The sequence below is a fragment of the Enhydra lutris genome, unplaced genomic scaffold (assembly GCF_002288905.1).
Source record: "Enhydra lutris kenyoni isolate GAN:26980312 unplaced genomic scaffold, ASM228890v2 scaffoldscaffold51, whole genome shotgun sequence".
Taxonomy (NCBI): Eukaryota; Metazoa; Chordata; class Mammalia; order Carnivora; family Mustelidae; genus Enhydra; species Enhydra lutris.
The window spans coordinates 12,252,242-12,266,530 of NW_019154135.1; the positions used below are offsets into that span (position 1 = coordinate 12,252,242).

General features: G+C 59.1%; 1 protein-coding gene across 2 annotated transcripts in view; it reads left to right on the plus strand.

Annotated features, from left to right (window-relative positions):
- Positions 1 to 14,289, plus strand: part of LOC111157076 (tensin 3) — a 201,714-nt gene that overhangs the window by 102,018 nt on the left and 85,407 nt on the right. For both annotated transcript variants that reach the window (XM_022518299.1, XM_022518300.1), the window contains 5 exons: positions 3,193 to 3,257; positions 5,506 to 5,589; positions 11,590 to 11,702; positions 12,007 to 12,067; positions 12,657 to 12,732. In XM_022518299.1, coding sequence (XP_022374007.1) covers positions 3,193 to 3,257; positions 5,506 to 5,589; positions 11,590 to 11,702; positions 12,007 to 12,067; positions 12,657 to 12,732 — 399 coding nt within the window. The remainder of the gene's footprint in view (positions 1 to 3,192; positions 3,258 to 5,505; positions 5,590 to 11,589; positions 11,703 to 12,006; positions 12,068 to 12,656; positions 12,733 to 14,289) is intronic.

Genomic DNA, 14,289 nt, shown 5'->3' on the forward strand with positions numbered 1-14,289 from the left:
TGTCCTGCGTGGGGAAGCCCGGAGGCCGGCTGCTCCATGAGGACGGTGGTTTCCGCAGACCCGCGTGCGCTGGTGCAGCGTGTGGGGGGCACCCTGGGAAAGGACAGTGCTCCCAGAGGGAAGGGGCCCCTCCTCACTTTGTACGTTACACACCATGTCCCAGGGACTCTCTCCACTTCTCTAGTGTGTTCCTATTTCCTTCTTCAAATATCTTTTTCAGATCTTCTCACATTCAAAAGCTGCAGGAAAACCCATTGCCTTGGATTTAGTTTAGTTGGCAAGACCCTTCCCCTCGAGCTATGCTGGGCTGTCCGAGCCACTGTCCCCCAGGGGTTCTGAGACCCACTTGCATGAGGGCTGCGGGACGGCGGTGGGCCTCGGTGGCGGTGTGCGACGGGCCCCTTGGCTCCCAGCAGAGCAGGGAGCACACGAACGGGTGAGGCGTTTCCTGCTCTCCTCTCCCTGCTTCTGCTCACACCCGACTCGCTTACTCGCTCCAGCAAACAGCCAGGCTCCCCGTTCGTTTGCTTGTGAAATTACGTTCCCTGGAGCCTTTCAGGGTGGCGTTATACTAAGGATCTTCTCTCTGGATTTATGTTTTGGTGCAAACTTCAAAAGAAGATAGGCTTTTTCTCTGTTTCTTAAACCAATTCTTGTCAGTTAAAACCAACTGCTTTCCATCAGGCCTGGCCTGGTGCTTCCGGGGATGCTTCCCCTGGAGCTCAGTGCGTAAGGCTTTCTGAGCAGCAGTCCCCAGCAGGGACCGGAGCACTCTAGCAGACCTGGCGCAGGTGAGAAACCAGGTCCTGCTCTCCCTGGCCGCTGCCACCTGGGCCCCCAGAAGGTTCTGCGGTGCTGGTCCTCAGGAGGCTCCCCTTAACTACTCATCCCATTTTGGTCATCGACTTCCCTTTTTAACGAAGTCACTTGCACTGTCACTTACAGTGTCTGTGTCACAGGGGACAGACTCACTGCAGAGAGATGTCCAGACCATGTGTGGTCCTACCCAACGCTTGGCTCCATAGACAAGCCTTTTTTTTTTTTTTTAATTAAAGATTTTATTTATTTATTTGGGAGAGAGTGTATGCATGTGCACAAGGAGGAGGGGAGCGGCAGAGGGGGAAGCAGGCTCCCCGCTGAGCAGGGAGCCTGATGCAGGGCTCGATCCTAGGATCCTGAGACTATGACCTGAGCCGAAGGCAGACACGTACCCGCCTGAGCCCCCCAGGCGCCCCGGGATAAGTCTTGTTAGCGGGAGTTACTGGGAGCACATCAGGAGTTCTTGGAAACCACTTGCTCCCCTCTTGCTTTGTTCTGGGGACGTGCAAGCCCTTTCCGAGACGTTCTAGAAAACATGCCATGAGTGAGGCGTCCTCACTCAACGTGAACTTGCAATGTCGGCATTAACAGAAGTTCATCTGGTTCGTGGCAGGGGTGATATTGGGATCATTCCTGCAAACCTGTGAGTTCTGCAAAAGGTGTGCTTCCTTCCATGCGCCCCAGGAACGGGAGCGGAGCGGGGCCCCTGGCCGCAGGGAGGCAGACCCAGGCCCAGCACGGGGACGGCCCTGCCCTCTGGTCCGCTGCACAGGACGGGTTTGTGTGGCTTTGCACCGGGGCCCCTTGCCTTCACCTGCCCACGGGCGACGGGCTGAGCAGACACAGCCTATGGGTCTTCTGGAAGGTGTGGTGCCCTGTGCCGCACTGGTGCAGGCCACGGTCCTGACGTCCTGCTGGAGTTCAGACTCTCAGGGTCGTCACAGACACAGGGACTGCCTGGGTGTGACAGCTTCGTGGCCCTACGCATGCCCGGCGTGGTCGGGGAGACGTTTCCTCATAGCGGACTAGTAGCCGCGTGGGGAGGAACTGGCCATGTCTCCGCGGTCCCCACGTGCACACCGTGGAGAGGCATTTGCTCCGGTGGAGGTCACGGCCTGGATTTGCTCCGCTGGTTTTTTTGTTTTGTTTCTGTTTTTTTTTTTTTTTTTTTTACACATTTATTTGACAGAGATCACAAGTAGGCAGAGAGGCAGGCAGAGAGAGGGAGAAGCAGGCTCCCCGCTGAGCAGAGAGCCCGATGTGGGGCTCGATCCCAGGACCCTGAGACCATGACCTGAGGCAAAGGCAGAGGCTTAACCCACTGAGCCACCCAGGCTTCCCTGCTCCGCTTTTTCTTTTCCAGGATAGATGTGGGGACGCGCGTGTCCATGGCCTTGCCATTCTAGCTTCGTGTGCTCCTCTGTCTGGGCTGCCTAACTTCTCGTGAAAAACCCAGACCGCAAATATTTTGGGCTCTGGGTGCTGCAGGGTCTTGTAAGTGTTTGCCCGTGCCGTTGCCTGTGGATCTGGTCCCCGAGGCGCCTGGACAGACGGGTGTGGCATGTTCCTGTCACACGCACAGTCATGGTTGGGCTTTCCGTGTTTGCCGTGTGGCACGGAAGGGTATTTTGACTCTTGACTCTTCTTCAGTTGTCCTAAAACATGGCACCACGTTGCTCACAGGTTGCAGGATGTGGGTTGGGCAGAAGTGGCTTGTGCACTGTGGTTTGCCGACCGTCGATCTGGGTCATGGCAGAATGTTCCAGAAGGTGGCAGTCTGTGGCCCTGGGTGCAGGTGACCTATCACGGCTGTGGTGCTTCCACACACCCACTCCCCTGGGTCCCATGGGTCCCATGGTTCCCATTGGCCTGCGGTTCTGGTGGCTTCCCCGTTCAGGCTGTATATGTCTGTAGTCATGGGCTGAGCCCTGCATGTTGGGGCCATTGTCCCTGTGGAACTGGGCAGGGCCAGGCTGGTGGTGGCAGGTGGCAGTTGTGATGCCCTCTGGGCCCTCTGCATGGTGTGCACAGCTCTCAGACCCCTCAGCCTGTGAGGTGGGCGTTAGGCCCTGTCACCTATAGTGAAGTCACGCTAAGTGCTTCCTCCTCGCACGTTCTCATGGCCCCGGTGGGACCTGGTTAGCCGAGTGGCCGCCTCTCTGCAGACCTGTCCTCGAGGGGCCCACGGGTGCCCCAGGCGTGTCTGCTGCCTGCTGGGCTCAGTGCTGCTGTCCCCCAGCACAGGGACCAGAGGAAGCTGGCCGTGGCTCCCCCAACAACACTAGTTCTTTGTCGTCCCAAGCGGACCGAGCGAGCCTTCTGTCGCTGCCTCAGGAGTCGAGAGAAACCAAGTCCCTCTTCTGTCTCCCGCAGGGTGGAAAGGGACGCATCGGCGTGGTCATATCCTCCTACATGCACTTCACCAACGTGTCAGCCAGGTATGCGGGGCGTCTGCGCTGCTGGGGGCGTCGGGAGGTCTGGGAAGGGGTGGGGGCTCGGCCGGGAGCAGCCCCAGCCACTGGTGTGCCCCGTGTTTGCCTCGCACTGGCGTCTTCCGTGGCGGTGGCGGGAGAGCAGTGAGCGTGCCGTCCTTCTCTAACACCCCCGCAGGGGTGGACGTGACCGTACCAAAGGCAAGGCCTGTGCGGTCTCACCGGGCGCCTCGTGCCCTGTGAAGCTGAGTGGCCTCATGAGCCCTGGGTCTCTGGGAAGTACTTTGCAGGTTGGGCTTCTCCCCCTCCATCCCCCTGAGTGACCTGGGGGCTGCTCTCATGCTCACACTGTACAGATGACAGACCCGAGGCTCGGCCTGCTATTGGTCTCCTGGCCCGTGAGTGGGAAGCCTGGTCCCACTGGGCCCCCAGGAGGTGGAACAGCCATAGGGAACCAGCCCGCAGGAGGCTGGGCTGGCAGGTGCAGCGAGGCTGGGGCAGCCTGTGGGCGCTGGAGCGGCGTGGGGTCTCCTGGATGCAGGGTGCCCCCAGAGGCACGCGCCCTGAGCCCACATCTCACTCACACTGAACTCTGGTCCAGAAGCACCGTCCTTTGTGGGTGTGCCTTCACCCCGTCGTCTGGGTGGCCGCTCTGTGGGGCAGGGCTGCTCCCTTCGGAGGACGTGCACGCGCTGTTCACATTAGCTGGGAAGTCCTGCCCTTTCCAGCAGCAAGGAGTGGAGTCTGACTTCCCAAGTGTTTTTTCTGGACACAGACGGCGGAGCTGGGGCCGGCCCAGGAGGAAACCCGAGCCCCCATGAAACCCAGAGCCCTTCTTGGTGATAATGAGCGTTTGTGTGTGTGCCAGAGCCCGAGGCGGCTGCTCCTGCCGAGACCCCTGCGGAGCCCAGACGGGGCACCGGACCGCATCCCGGCCGATCTGCTCGGGTCGTCCTCATGTTTCGCCACAGCAGCACTGCTCGGCCCTGTTCTTCCCAATCACTGCACTTTCCCGGATGTGCGCCCGAGCGGCCGCATGGAGGGGGCCCAGCCGCCAAGCATGGAGGCGGCGTTAGGTCATTAGGCATGGGGCTGCTTTGTGCCCGTCGAGGCAGCGTCTCCTGATTCCCTGCTCCGAGCCCGCCGTGGCGACCAGCCTCCCACACGTTTGTGTCCTTGATCGTTGGCATTCCCAGAAGCCATCACGGGGAGCACGCATCTCTAAGATCTCTGTTGCGAACCGTGCTCCGGATGGCCTCTGAGAGGAGAAATCCAGAAGGAGAAGGAAGCTTCTTGGGTCGGCACCCTGGGGACGGGTGATCGGGGAGACCGTCAGCGGGAGTATTAACGCCGACGGTGACGTTATTCCTGAACGAACACAAACACACACGCACACACACACACGAGCCGGAAGTACACTGTCAGCGTTTAGTAAGACCCGTGAGCTCTGGGAAGAGGAACGCTTGCAAGTGAAGCTCCGTGTAAGGTACTTCTCAGCTTAAAACATGCACCGTCGATGACGGTGAAGGCTCAGTGCTGCGGGCAGGCAACCTTCCGTCTGGGCCAGCCCCCCCCCGCGCCCCCCCCCCCCGCCCCCTGCGCAGCCCAGGACAGATGCACTCGGTGGATCCCCGTGTTCCGCAGGGCCGCGTGCGTGCACTCTGTGAGGGAAGAGCCCAGCTCCGATCAGGTTGTCTGGGAAGCTCTGGGCTCGAGCAAGACTCGGTCGCTGTGACCTCTCGCGTCCGTGTCCCACAATGTGGGACGGATCCGTCAGATCAACCAGATCGTGAACGCCCAGCTGCAGGGTTTTCTGAGGGTCCTGTTGAGCGCACTCTGCTCGTGCGCGGCCACCGCTGTGTGACTCCCCCCCCCCCCCAAGGCCTGCTGAGGGTCGTGACTCCTTGTGGGTCCCGAGCTGGCCCCCAGGGCTTGCTGGTGGTCACTAAGGGTAGTGTTAACTGCTGTGCCCCAAACCCTTGGGATCCCGACACTCACGCACAGCTCTCTGCTACTTCCCTGCTGTCATGGGGCCGGTGTGGCAATGGGACAGTTTGGGATGCCAGCCTTGTGCCCGCCTGGGGGAAGGAGCCTGGGGGGTGGCTATCCTGGGAGCTGTGCCACCTGGAGAGAGGGTGCCGCTGTGTTGGACGGTGGTCCAGACCTGCCAGGCCGTAGCCCCTGCCCCCGTCACCCGGCCATCCGCGGCGTCCACGGTTAATGCTGTGCTGATTCTCTCTCTTTCCTTCCTCAGCGCTGACCAGGCCCTCGACAGGTTTGCAATGAAGAAGTTCTATGATGATAAAGTTTCAGCCCTAATGCAGCCTTCCCAGAAGCGGTACGTATGCGTCCCTGAGCCAGAGCCAACAGTTCAGTGATATCTTACGATTCAGAAATTGGGACAGAAGGGACATCTCCCTGGCCAGCCTGGTGGGTGCCCAACGAGGAAGAAGGGCCACTGCGCGTGTGGGTGGCCAAGGAGCCTCGGCTCTGGCTGGCTCTGGGAGGTGGGCCCAGGACCCCCCCACCACGTGCTCCACGTTTCACGCCGGGGCCTCCACACTCAGGGCGGCTGTGGATTCGCGCCACAATGTCGGGACTGGGCTCTATCTGCTGGACTGGGGGTCGGCGAACCGCGTCTCTAACCTGCTGGCGAGTAGCTGGTCGGGGCCCCGCCGGCTGCGTGATCTCTGTCATGGCGGGCCCAGCATGAGAGTGAACGTGGCCTCACAGCAGGTGTGTGGTTGGCTGACTCCTGCACTAGGCTGTCCGCCCTGAGGCCTTTCCTCACGTTGGCCCCCCGGCCCACCCACCGCTCCCTCTCCGGCGCTCGGCTCTGCCCCTGGGAGATGCTCAGTCCCGGTGGCGGAGGGCCCTGGGGGAGCAGACTTCCTCCTGCCCCGCGCCCCCAGGTGAGTCCACGCCACCCTCTGGGCCCAGCCGAGGAGGTCACCGCACTGTTATTTGAAAGCGAACAGCAGGGAATTGGCCAAGAATTGCCAAGACGGTTGCCAGGGTGCTTTCCCGTCCTGTGCGGCTCACCCTTACCTCTGCTCCCCGAGGTGCCGGCGGGCGTGGCTGGCAGACAGGAGATGGAGGGTTCCACACCCCCGGGGCGCCGGCCACGGGCGTGTTGGTCAGGAGCTGGGCCTCGATTCTTCCATCTGGGAAAGGGGTTTCCAGGCCGCCACAGGCCCTCCTCCTTTTGTCCTGGGAGTCCCCAATGTCCAGGACTGTTTGCAGTCAGACCCATCTCCTCCACCTCCTCTCCCTCCTCCCTTCCTCTCCCTCCTCCCCCTCCTCCCCATCCCCCTTCTCCTCCTTCCTTCCTCCCCCTCCTCCCCTCTTCCCTCTCTTCATCCCTCCCTTTGCCCATCCCACAAACCCTGCCTCTGTCAAGTACCGCTCTGTTCTCTGTATCTGTGAGCTTTTGAGCTTGTTTTGTTTGTTCATTTGTTTTGTTTTTTGGGATTCCACATGTAAGTGTCTTTTCCTGTCTCATTTATTTTGTGATGCATAGTGCCTCGCAGGCCATCCAAGCTGTTGCAAATGGCAGGATTTCATCCTTTCTTTATGGCTGACTCGTGGTCTGTGCTGTCTCTACACCACACCTTCACCTGTCCATCCGCGGGCGGACACATGAGGTGCCCCGTAGCTAGGTTACTGTCGGCGTGGCTGTAGTGAACCCGGCGTGCGGCTGTGGTTCTGTTTCACCAGGTAGATAACCCAGCCGTGGGGTTCCTGGGCCATATGGTATTCCTGCGTTAAGCTTTTTGAGGACCCTCCCTACTGTTTTCCATGGTGGCTGCGCCCATGAGCATTCCCACCAACAGGGCACGAGGGGTCCAAATTCTCCACATCCTCGCCAGCACCCGTTGTCTCCTGTGTGGGCTATAGCCGTCCTGGCAGGTGTGGCACCGTATCTCCCTGTGTGTGGGTGTGTGTTTCCCTGATGGTGAGTGACGCTGTGCGCTTTTTTACATGTCTGCTGGGTGTCAGGTCTTTTTCTGAAAAATGTCTATTCTGATCTTCTGCCCTTTTTTATTTTTTAAAGATTTTATTTATTTATTTGACAGAGATCACAAGTAGGCAGAGAGGCAGGCACAGAGAGAGGAGGAAGCAGGCTCCCAGTAGAGCAGAGAGCCCAATGCGGGGCTCGATCCCAGAACCCTGGGATCATGACCTGAGCCAAAGGCAGAGGCTTAACCCGCTGACCACCCAGGTGCCCCTTCTGCCCTTTTTTAAAAAAAAGATTTACTTGTTTATTTTAAGAGGGGTGGAGGGAGAGTGGGGAGAGAATCTGGAGCAGATTCCCTGCTGAGCGTGGAGCCCAAGGCTGGGGTGGGGGTGGGGGTGGGGTCCGTCCCACGACCCTGAGATCAGGACCTGAGCTGAAATCAAGAATCGGACCACCGAGCCACCCGGGTGCCCGAGTTCCATACAAATTTTAAGGTTTTCTTTCTGTTTTTGTGGAAAATGCCATAGGAATTTTGATGGGGACTGCATTGAATCTAGAGACTGAGGTTAACAGTGTTATTTTTCCCTTCCATGAGGATTGAACATTTTCCCGTTTCTTTGTGTCTTGTTCCGTTTTTTCCATCAGTGTCTTAGAGTTTCCAGCATGCCCGTCTTTCGCCTCTTTGGTTAACTTTACTCTTACGTTACTTTCAGTCTTGTTGAGGCCGTCGTCAGGGCTGGTTTCTGCATCTCTTGTTAGGGTTGGTGCGTCATTATCCCATAGCAAGGCGACGGAATGATGTGTATTAACTTTATATTCTGAGTTTACTAATTTCATTTATTAGTTCTAACAGTTTTTGAGGGGAGTCGTTAGGCTTTTCTGCTATAATATCACGTCATTGCAAACTGGGACAGGTTGAAATCTTCCTTTCTGATTGCGTGCCTTTCATTTCTTTTTCTTGTCTGATGGCTGTGGCGTGGACTTCGATACCACGTGAATGAAAGCAGTGAGCGCAGGCCCCCTTGTCTTGTTCCTGGTCTCAGGGGGAAGCTTTCAGCTTCTCATGTGAGTGTGATGCTAGCTGTGGGCTTGCCGTGCGCAGCCTTTTTACAACGAGGGGTGTTCTTTCTACACCCACTGTCTTGTGGCTTCCGTCCTAAGCGGAAGTGGTGTTTTGCCCAGTGTTTCTCCTGCATCTGTTGAGACCATCGCGTGATGTTTGTTCTTCCTTCCCGGCCACTCAGAATGCTCAGCACCCGACGAGGAAGAAGTTTGCCTTAGTTTCTTCTTTTTTGCTCTTACAACTTACAGTATTTTTTTTTTTAAGATTTTATTTATTTATTTGTCAGAGAGAGAGAGGGAGGGAGAGCGAGCACAGGCAGACAGAATGGCAGGCAGAGGCAGAGGGAGAAGCAGGCTCCCTGACGAGCAAGGAGCCCGATGTGGGACTCGATCCCAGGACGCTGGGATCATGACCTGAGCCGAAGGCAGCTGCTTAACCAACTGAGCCACCCAGGCGTCCCCAACTTACAGTATTTTTAATAGCAACGCGAGACTGTGGAACGTGGAAAAATACTTTCTCACCGTAGCAAGCCCACAGCGTTCACGTTCCCCTCCTATCTGGGTGCTCCGGAAGCTGTAGGATTTACGTTGTGTAAAGGTGGTGTGAGTCCTGTTCTGCCTTCCCTGGCGAGTCTCCCTACACCCGGAGAGGAGAGGAAGGCCATCCACCCAGCTCCTGCAGTAGGAGATGCTCACAGACCATTCTCGAGTAGGTAGATGACCGCTCAGATGCGTCCGGAGGAGCCCAGGATGGCCGCGTCTGTGGGATGGACACCGTGATGGGGACCCTCCCAGTGGTCCCCGTTGCCCCGAGGGAGCACTGTGCAGCCTCTGTCTCCACTGAGCTCAAGAAACCCATTTCAACGGGGTCTCCTGGGAGAGTGAATTAATTAGCTTGCTGGGGTTTATGGCCTGCGAGGCTTGGGGCCTCAGCAGCAAGCCCCTCCAAGCCTTATTTCATACCGGGTTGGTGAGCTCACCTTCCCAGGGGTGCGGGGCAGAAGGGGTCCCGAGGGCGCCCCTGGTGGGGTCATTCCCGTGTCCGACCCTGCCTGGTAAAGGGACCGGCCTGCAGAAATGAGGATTCCAGCTGTGTCTGATGACCAACCTTTCCCAGCATAACTTTATTTGGCTTTTGACATTTTTATAGTCTGGACATGACCCTTTGTGTGTCTCAAAGAGCACGTGCATGGGGGACAGGGTAGATAGAGGGGAGCAGGCACCCTTCCTCTCTCCTCAGGGAGCATGCCCGCTGCAGCCCCCCACCCCAGGCTTCTCATGCTTGGAGGCAGAGTGGCTCTCCCACAGGGCCTCCTGCACAGCCAGGGACGGGAGTGCTGGGGAACGCTAGGTAACTGGCAGCTTGGGTCCCGTCCTGGTGCAGGGGCCCAGCTCATGTCTCCCCACCATCCATGTGGCCCCCACGAGCACCACGGAGGGGAAGATAGGAAGCCTTAGGGAAGGTTGTGCCCTTACAGTGGGTCCTCGTGCTGAGCCACGGGACATGGTCATGCTAGTTCTGATACACATACGTGTTCGGGGAGATCTGAGCGGTGTCCAGGGCAGGTCAGCGTTTAGGGGAATTCGAGGAAACTCCCAACCATGCATTTCTGCCCTCGTCCCTGGTGGTAAGGAATGTGTTGGACATGTGCAGATTTCCAGCTGCTTTGGCGCAGGGGTGACGCACGTGCCCTGCCATCTGTCTCCCCTCCAACACGTGCGGTTCCTGAACCTTCTTGCTTTAGTTGAGAGGAAGCATGGAAAACGTCATCACAGGGAATTCCTTTCCACCAGAGAGAGAGGAGACAGTGAGAGGCAGAGGAGCTGTTTGGAACAGGGCCCCTACACTGGGCGCTAAGGGAGCTGTCAGGTTCCCACCCCCTTTACTGCCGCAGGCAAATGTGGTTCCTGCCCGTGTGCCAGTTGAACTGGGGGCGCAAACCTTCCGTTCTCTCTCGCTGCTCCTGTCTTCACCCGGGAACCAATTCTCTTTCCTTTGGTGCTGACGGGTGCTTTGCAGTGGCCATGAGGAGACGTCCTGGTCACCTGTCCGTGTCCCGCCTCCCCTAACTCAGCTGCGTGTTTGGACAAGGCATTTGCGCGTGTGCTGACTGCTTTTGAGAACAGCGGGACGAGGCCGCCCCAGCAGGAAATCCATGAACGTTCACCGTGTGGTTTACTGTGAAGCGTCTCCTGACTCCTCCCTGACGTGCACACTGGCGTGGAACTGGGGCGCGGAGAGGAGAGATGTGTGCTCTGTGCACCCAGGGTCCCTGGCGTGCAGCGATGCTCCTGCGGGGCTGGCCGGATGCGGACTGAGCAGCGCGCAGGCACGTGGCGGTCCAGCCACCGGTGGCTCCGCTCTGTGTTGGGGATTTGCTGGTCGTCAGCCACCTGCCTGTAGGCCCCGGAGACTGTTAGGGGCAGGAGATGTGCTGCCTGGGGCTGCTGCCCCAACCCTGCTGGGGTTAGGGTCCTGCGCTGGGGGTGAGCAGGCCCCTGGCTGCGTACGCAGAGCCAAGGGCCCTCTGCTGAGCTCGGCCTTGTCGACATGAAGCACTAGCCATGGGCGTGATTGTCACAGCTGGAGGGAGGGGACAGGGTGCCCTCTCCACCCTGTCCACACGGTTCACAAAAATAAACACATGGAGGACCTTTGTCATATGTTCTTCTCTTAGCAGTGGTGCTGTCAGGAGGGGACTGGGGTCAGTTGTTCTTTAATGAACTCTCTGGTCACAGGCATGCTGGTTATAAGTCTCAAGGTGACCTTTTTCTCATCCCAAAACCCATGTGTGCTTGGCGATAGGCCCTCCCGGGGCCAGGAACAGCACAGAGCCTGGCCAGGGTCTCCCCATGGGGTGGGAGGTGAGGGGAGAGTAACCCTGTCACAGGTCTTCTCCTTCACTCTCCCATTTTCCCCTGTGGGTGGAGGGCACCGTGATGGCCCCGTGGCCTGACCCTGTGTGGTTCTGGGGACACCGTGATGGCCCTATGGCCTGAGCCCGCATGGCTCTGGGTTGGGGGCAGAAGGGCTGCTTGTGGTGTGGGTGCAGGCCCAGCATGGGAGCCGCGGTTCTGCACTGGGTGCCCAGCCACGTGCAGTGGGTGGTGTCCAGGGATCCTTGCAGGGTCACGTGCCCGGGCTGTGCTCGTCAGGGTCGGACTTGGAGGTCGAGCCCTGCCTGGATGTGGGCAGTGGGGCTGGGTCCCCTCCCGGCGCCCCGGGACAGCAGGCTCGGTCTCCCTGCGTGTGTGGCCCCGCGTGGGCTCAGAGCCATGGGGACCCCCGTGGGAACCCTGAGCCGCTGTCCGTTGCAGGTACGTGCAGTTTCTCAGCGGGCTCCTGTCGGGGACGGTGAAGATGAACGCCTCGCCGCTCTTCCTGCATTTTGTCATCCTTCACGGCACTCCCAACTTCGACGCGGGCGGAGGTGAGCGTCCACACACCGCGCTCGAGATGTGCGGCCTGTCCTGGACCCTGCGCTTCCCCGGTCTGCCTTCCCTCCCTGCCCCGTCCAGGCATCCTGGTCACTGTGTGCGGGGTCCCTTGGCCAGGAGGACCTCTCCCAGGGAGCCCCGCTGTCCCCTACTGTGTGGTCTGACTCCAGCTCTGTTCCCCAAAAGCACAGACACAGCACAGGGGCCGGCTTGCCCCAGGTTGCCTCTGCCTTGCTGTTTGTCAGACTCCTGTCTGTCTGTCCAGTCCTGCGTCTCACGGACAGCTTTCTCTTGCAGTGTGCCGGCCCTTCCTGAAGCTCTACCAGGCCATGCAGCCCGTGTACACATCCGGGATCTAGTAAGTGCTGTGCTCACGGGAAATGCACCTTCCTGAGCCACCCGTCCTGCGGGAAGGGCTTGGGGCGTCGACGGGGGAGTGCCCGGGGGCTGGAAGGGGCACCTTGGCTCCAGGAAGGGTTGTGGACGCAGAGCCTGGTGGGCGGGGAGGCCCGCACCCCAGAGTACTGTGACAGGGTCCGCACTGGGGAGCCTTCTCTCCCCTGCGTGTTTTCGGCAATGGGCAGGTGCCCTCAGAATTTGTCTGAGTTTCTGGGCTTTCCTGGTTTGCTTTATTGTTTGCTCGCTGTACGTGTTTTGTGGACATTAATAGAACGTGAGTGAGAAGTAGGTCAGAACGAGCTGCTGTCATGGTTGGGCCTCGTGGTGGACCCGCACGCGGGGGGCACCTGGGCGCTCACGCACTCCGCTCGTTACCGACACGCACAGTCCACACGCCGGCTGGACCCCGGGGAGGGGCATCCCAGGGCCACGTGGAGTATTCCATGTGCTCTCTGAGTTTGAGAGGCGAGGTCGATTTTCTCAAAAGGGGTTTTTTTCTGTTAAGTCATGAAATTGCATCATGGTTTACCTTCTTGTGTGTCCCAAAGCAACGTGGGCCCGGAAACGCAAAGCAGCATCTACATCGCCATCGAGCCCGCCCAGCTGCTGAAAGGCGACATCATGGTGAGTGCACGCCCCGGTCCCTCCGCCTTGGTGAAGCCCATGGGAAGCAAGGCCAGTGGCCTTGATCTGAAGGCCTTTGGCTTATTTTCTGGGCAAAGATGTTTTACTAGAAGGGGCAGAATGAATCGAGAGGGCCACTCGCTATGTGCTCTCCGTACTGTGGGTCCTAGCTCAGCCCCTCTGCATCCGAGGGTCCCCATCCCCTGACCACATGTGTGATCTCGTGTGTCCTCAGTGGTCCCAGTGCGAAATCCCCCAGCGTATCGCGGCTCGGCGAATGACCTCCACGGAGAGCCCTCCAGGTAGTCTCAGATCTGGGGCGCGCTGCTCTTTGGAAGAGATGACGTGTGACATGTTGGTCTCTTCTCTGTCTTGAATACAGAGGAAATCGTTCGTCTAAACTAATTTTAGAGGAGTTTGGCACAGGGAAACCGTGGGGCTGTTGTGCCTCCTCACACGCACAGAATTGACTCCCCGTGTGTCTGCAGAGCCTTGGGGAGGGGGGCCTGTGACAAGAGGGTAGATGAAGATTCTTGCTCGTTTCCCCTAAACGTTTGGATTTCAACATCCCCCCTCAGTGGCTGGCCTGTCCCGAGTGCTCATGAAAGGTCAGTGGGGTTGTGGAGGTCGGTGTCCCTGGCAAAGACGTCACACCGCTGTGTTCAGCCCACAGTGTGGGAGCCCACTGTCCCAGCGAGAGGGCCCTTCACGTGCATTTCACGAACAGCGTGTCGCTCACCCCTGACGACCTTGAGGTGAAGGGGCCGGTGTCCTCAGGCCATAGTGGGCCGAGCGGATGTATAGAGCGCCGGTGCCTTTCCTTAACCCATTTGCTCACACGTTCTGATGCACTGTCCCCAAGGAGAAAGCTTTCTCTTCTAGAATGTTCTGCAGGGCAGCACCCAGCCTCCTCCCTGTGGTCAGGAGACAGAGGGAGAGGGGAGGGTATGTCTCTGTGTTCTGCCCGTGTGACCTCCAGATGTGTCTCCCAGGACTTGATTATTAGACAGTGGGCTGAGCCGTTATCGGGCACTTGCTGCATGCTAGACAGCCCCCTAGGGCTGCACGTGGCCATGGCTTTAGTCTGCCCACAGCTCCATGCCCTGGGTCTACTGTTCCGGGTTTAAAGGAGGTCAAGCAACCCAGAGAGGCCAGGAGAGGCGAGTGGGGATGCCGATAGGATGTGCACCTGGGACCCCATGGTCTGGCCAGTACCTCGGGAGGCGGCCTGTCTAGAATGGGTGTCCCCTATTGTAAGGACCCCAGGGAGGTGGGCAGAGCCCCAATATGTGGTAGGTGACTCTCGAGCACGGGGGAGCCTTCCCCACCCCTGGACTGTGGGCTGCTGGGGCAGTGGGCGTGGCCAGTCAGCAGCCTGGGGCCCTCAGCCCTCCTCCCCTCCTCCTCCCCTCTCCTCCTCCCCCTTCTTCTCCCCCTTCCCTCCTCCACCTCCCCTCTTTTCCTCCCCCCTTCCCTCCTCCACCTCCCCTCTTTTCCTCCCCCCTCCTCCTCCCCCTCCCCCCTCCTCCTCCCCCTCCCCCTCCTCCTCCCCCCCCC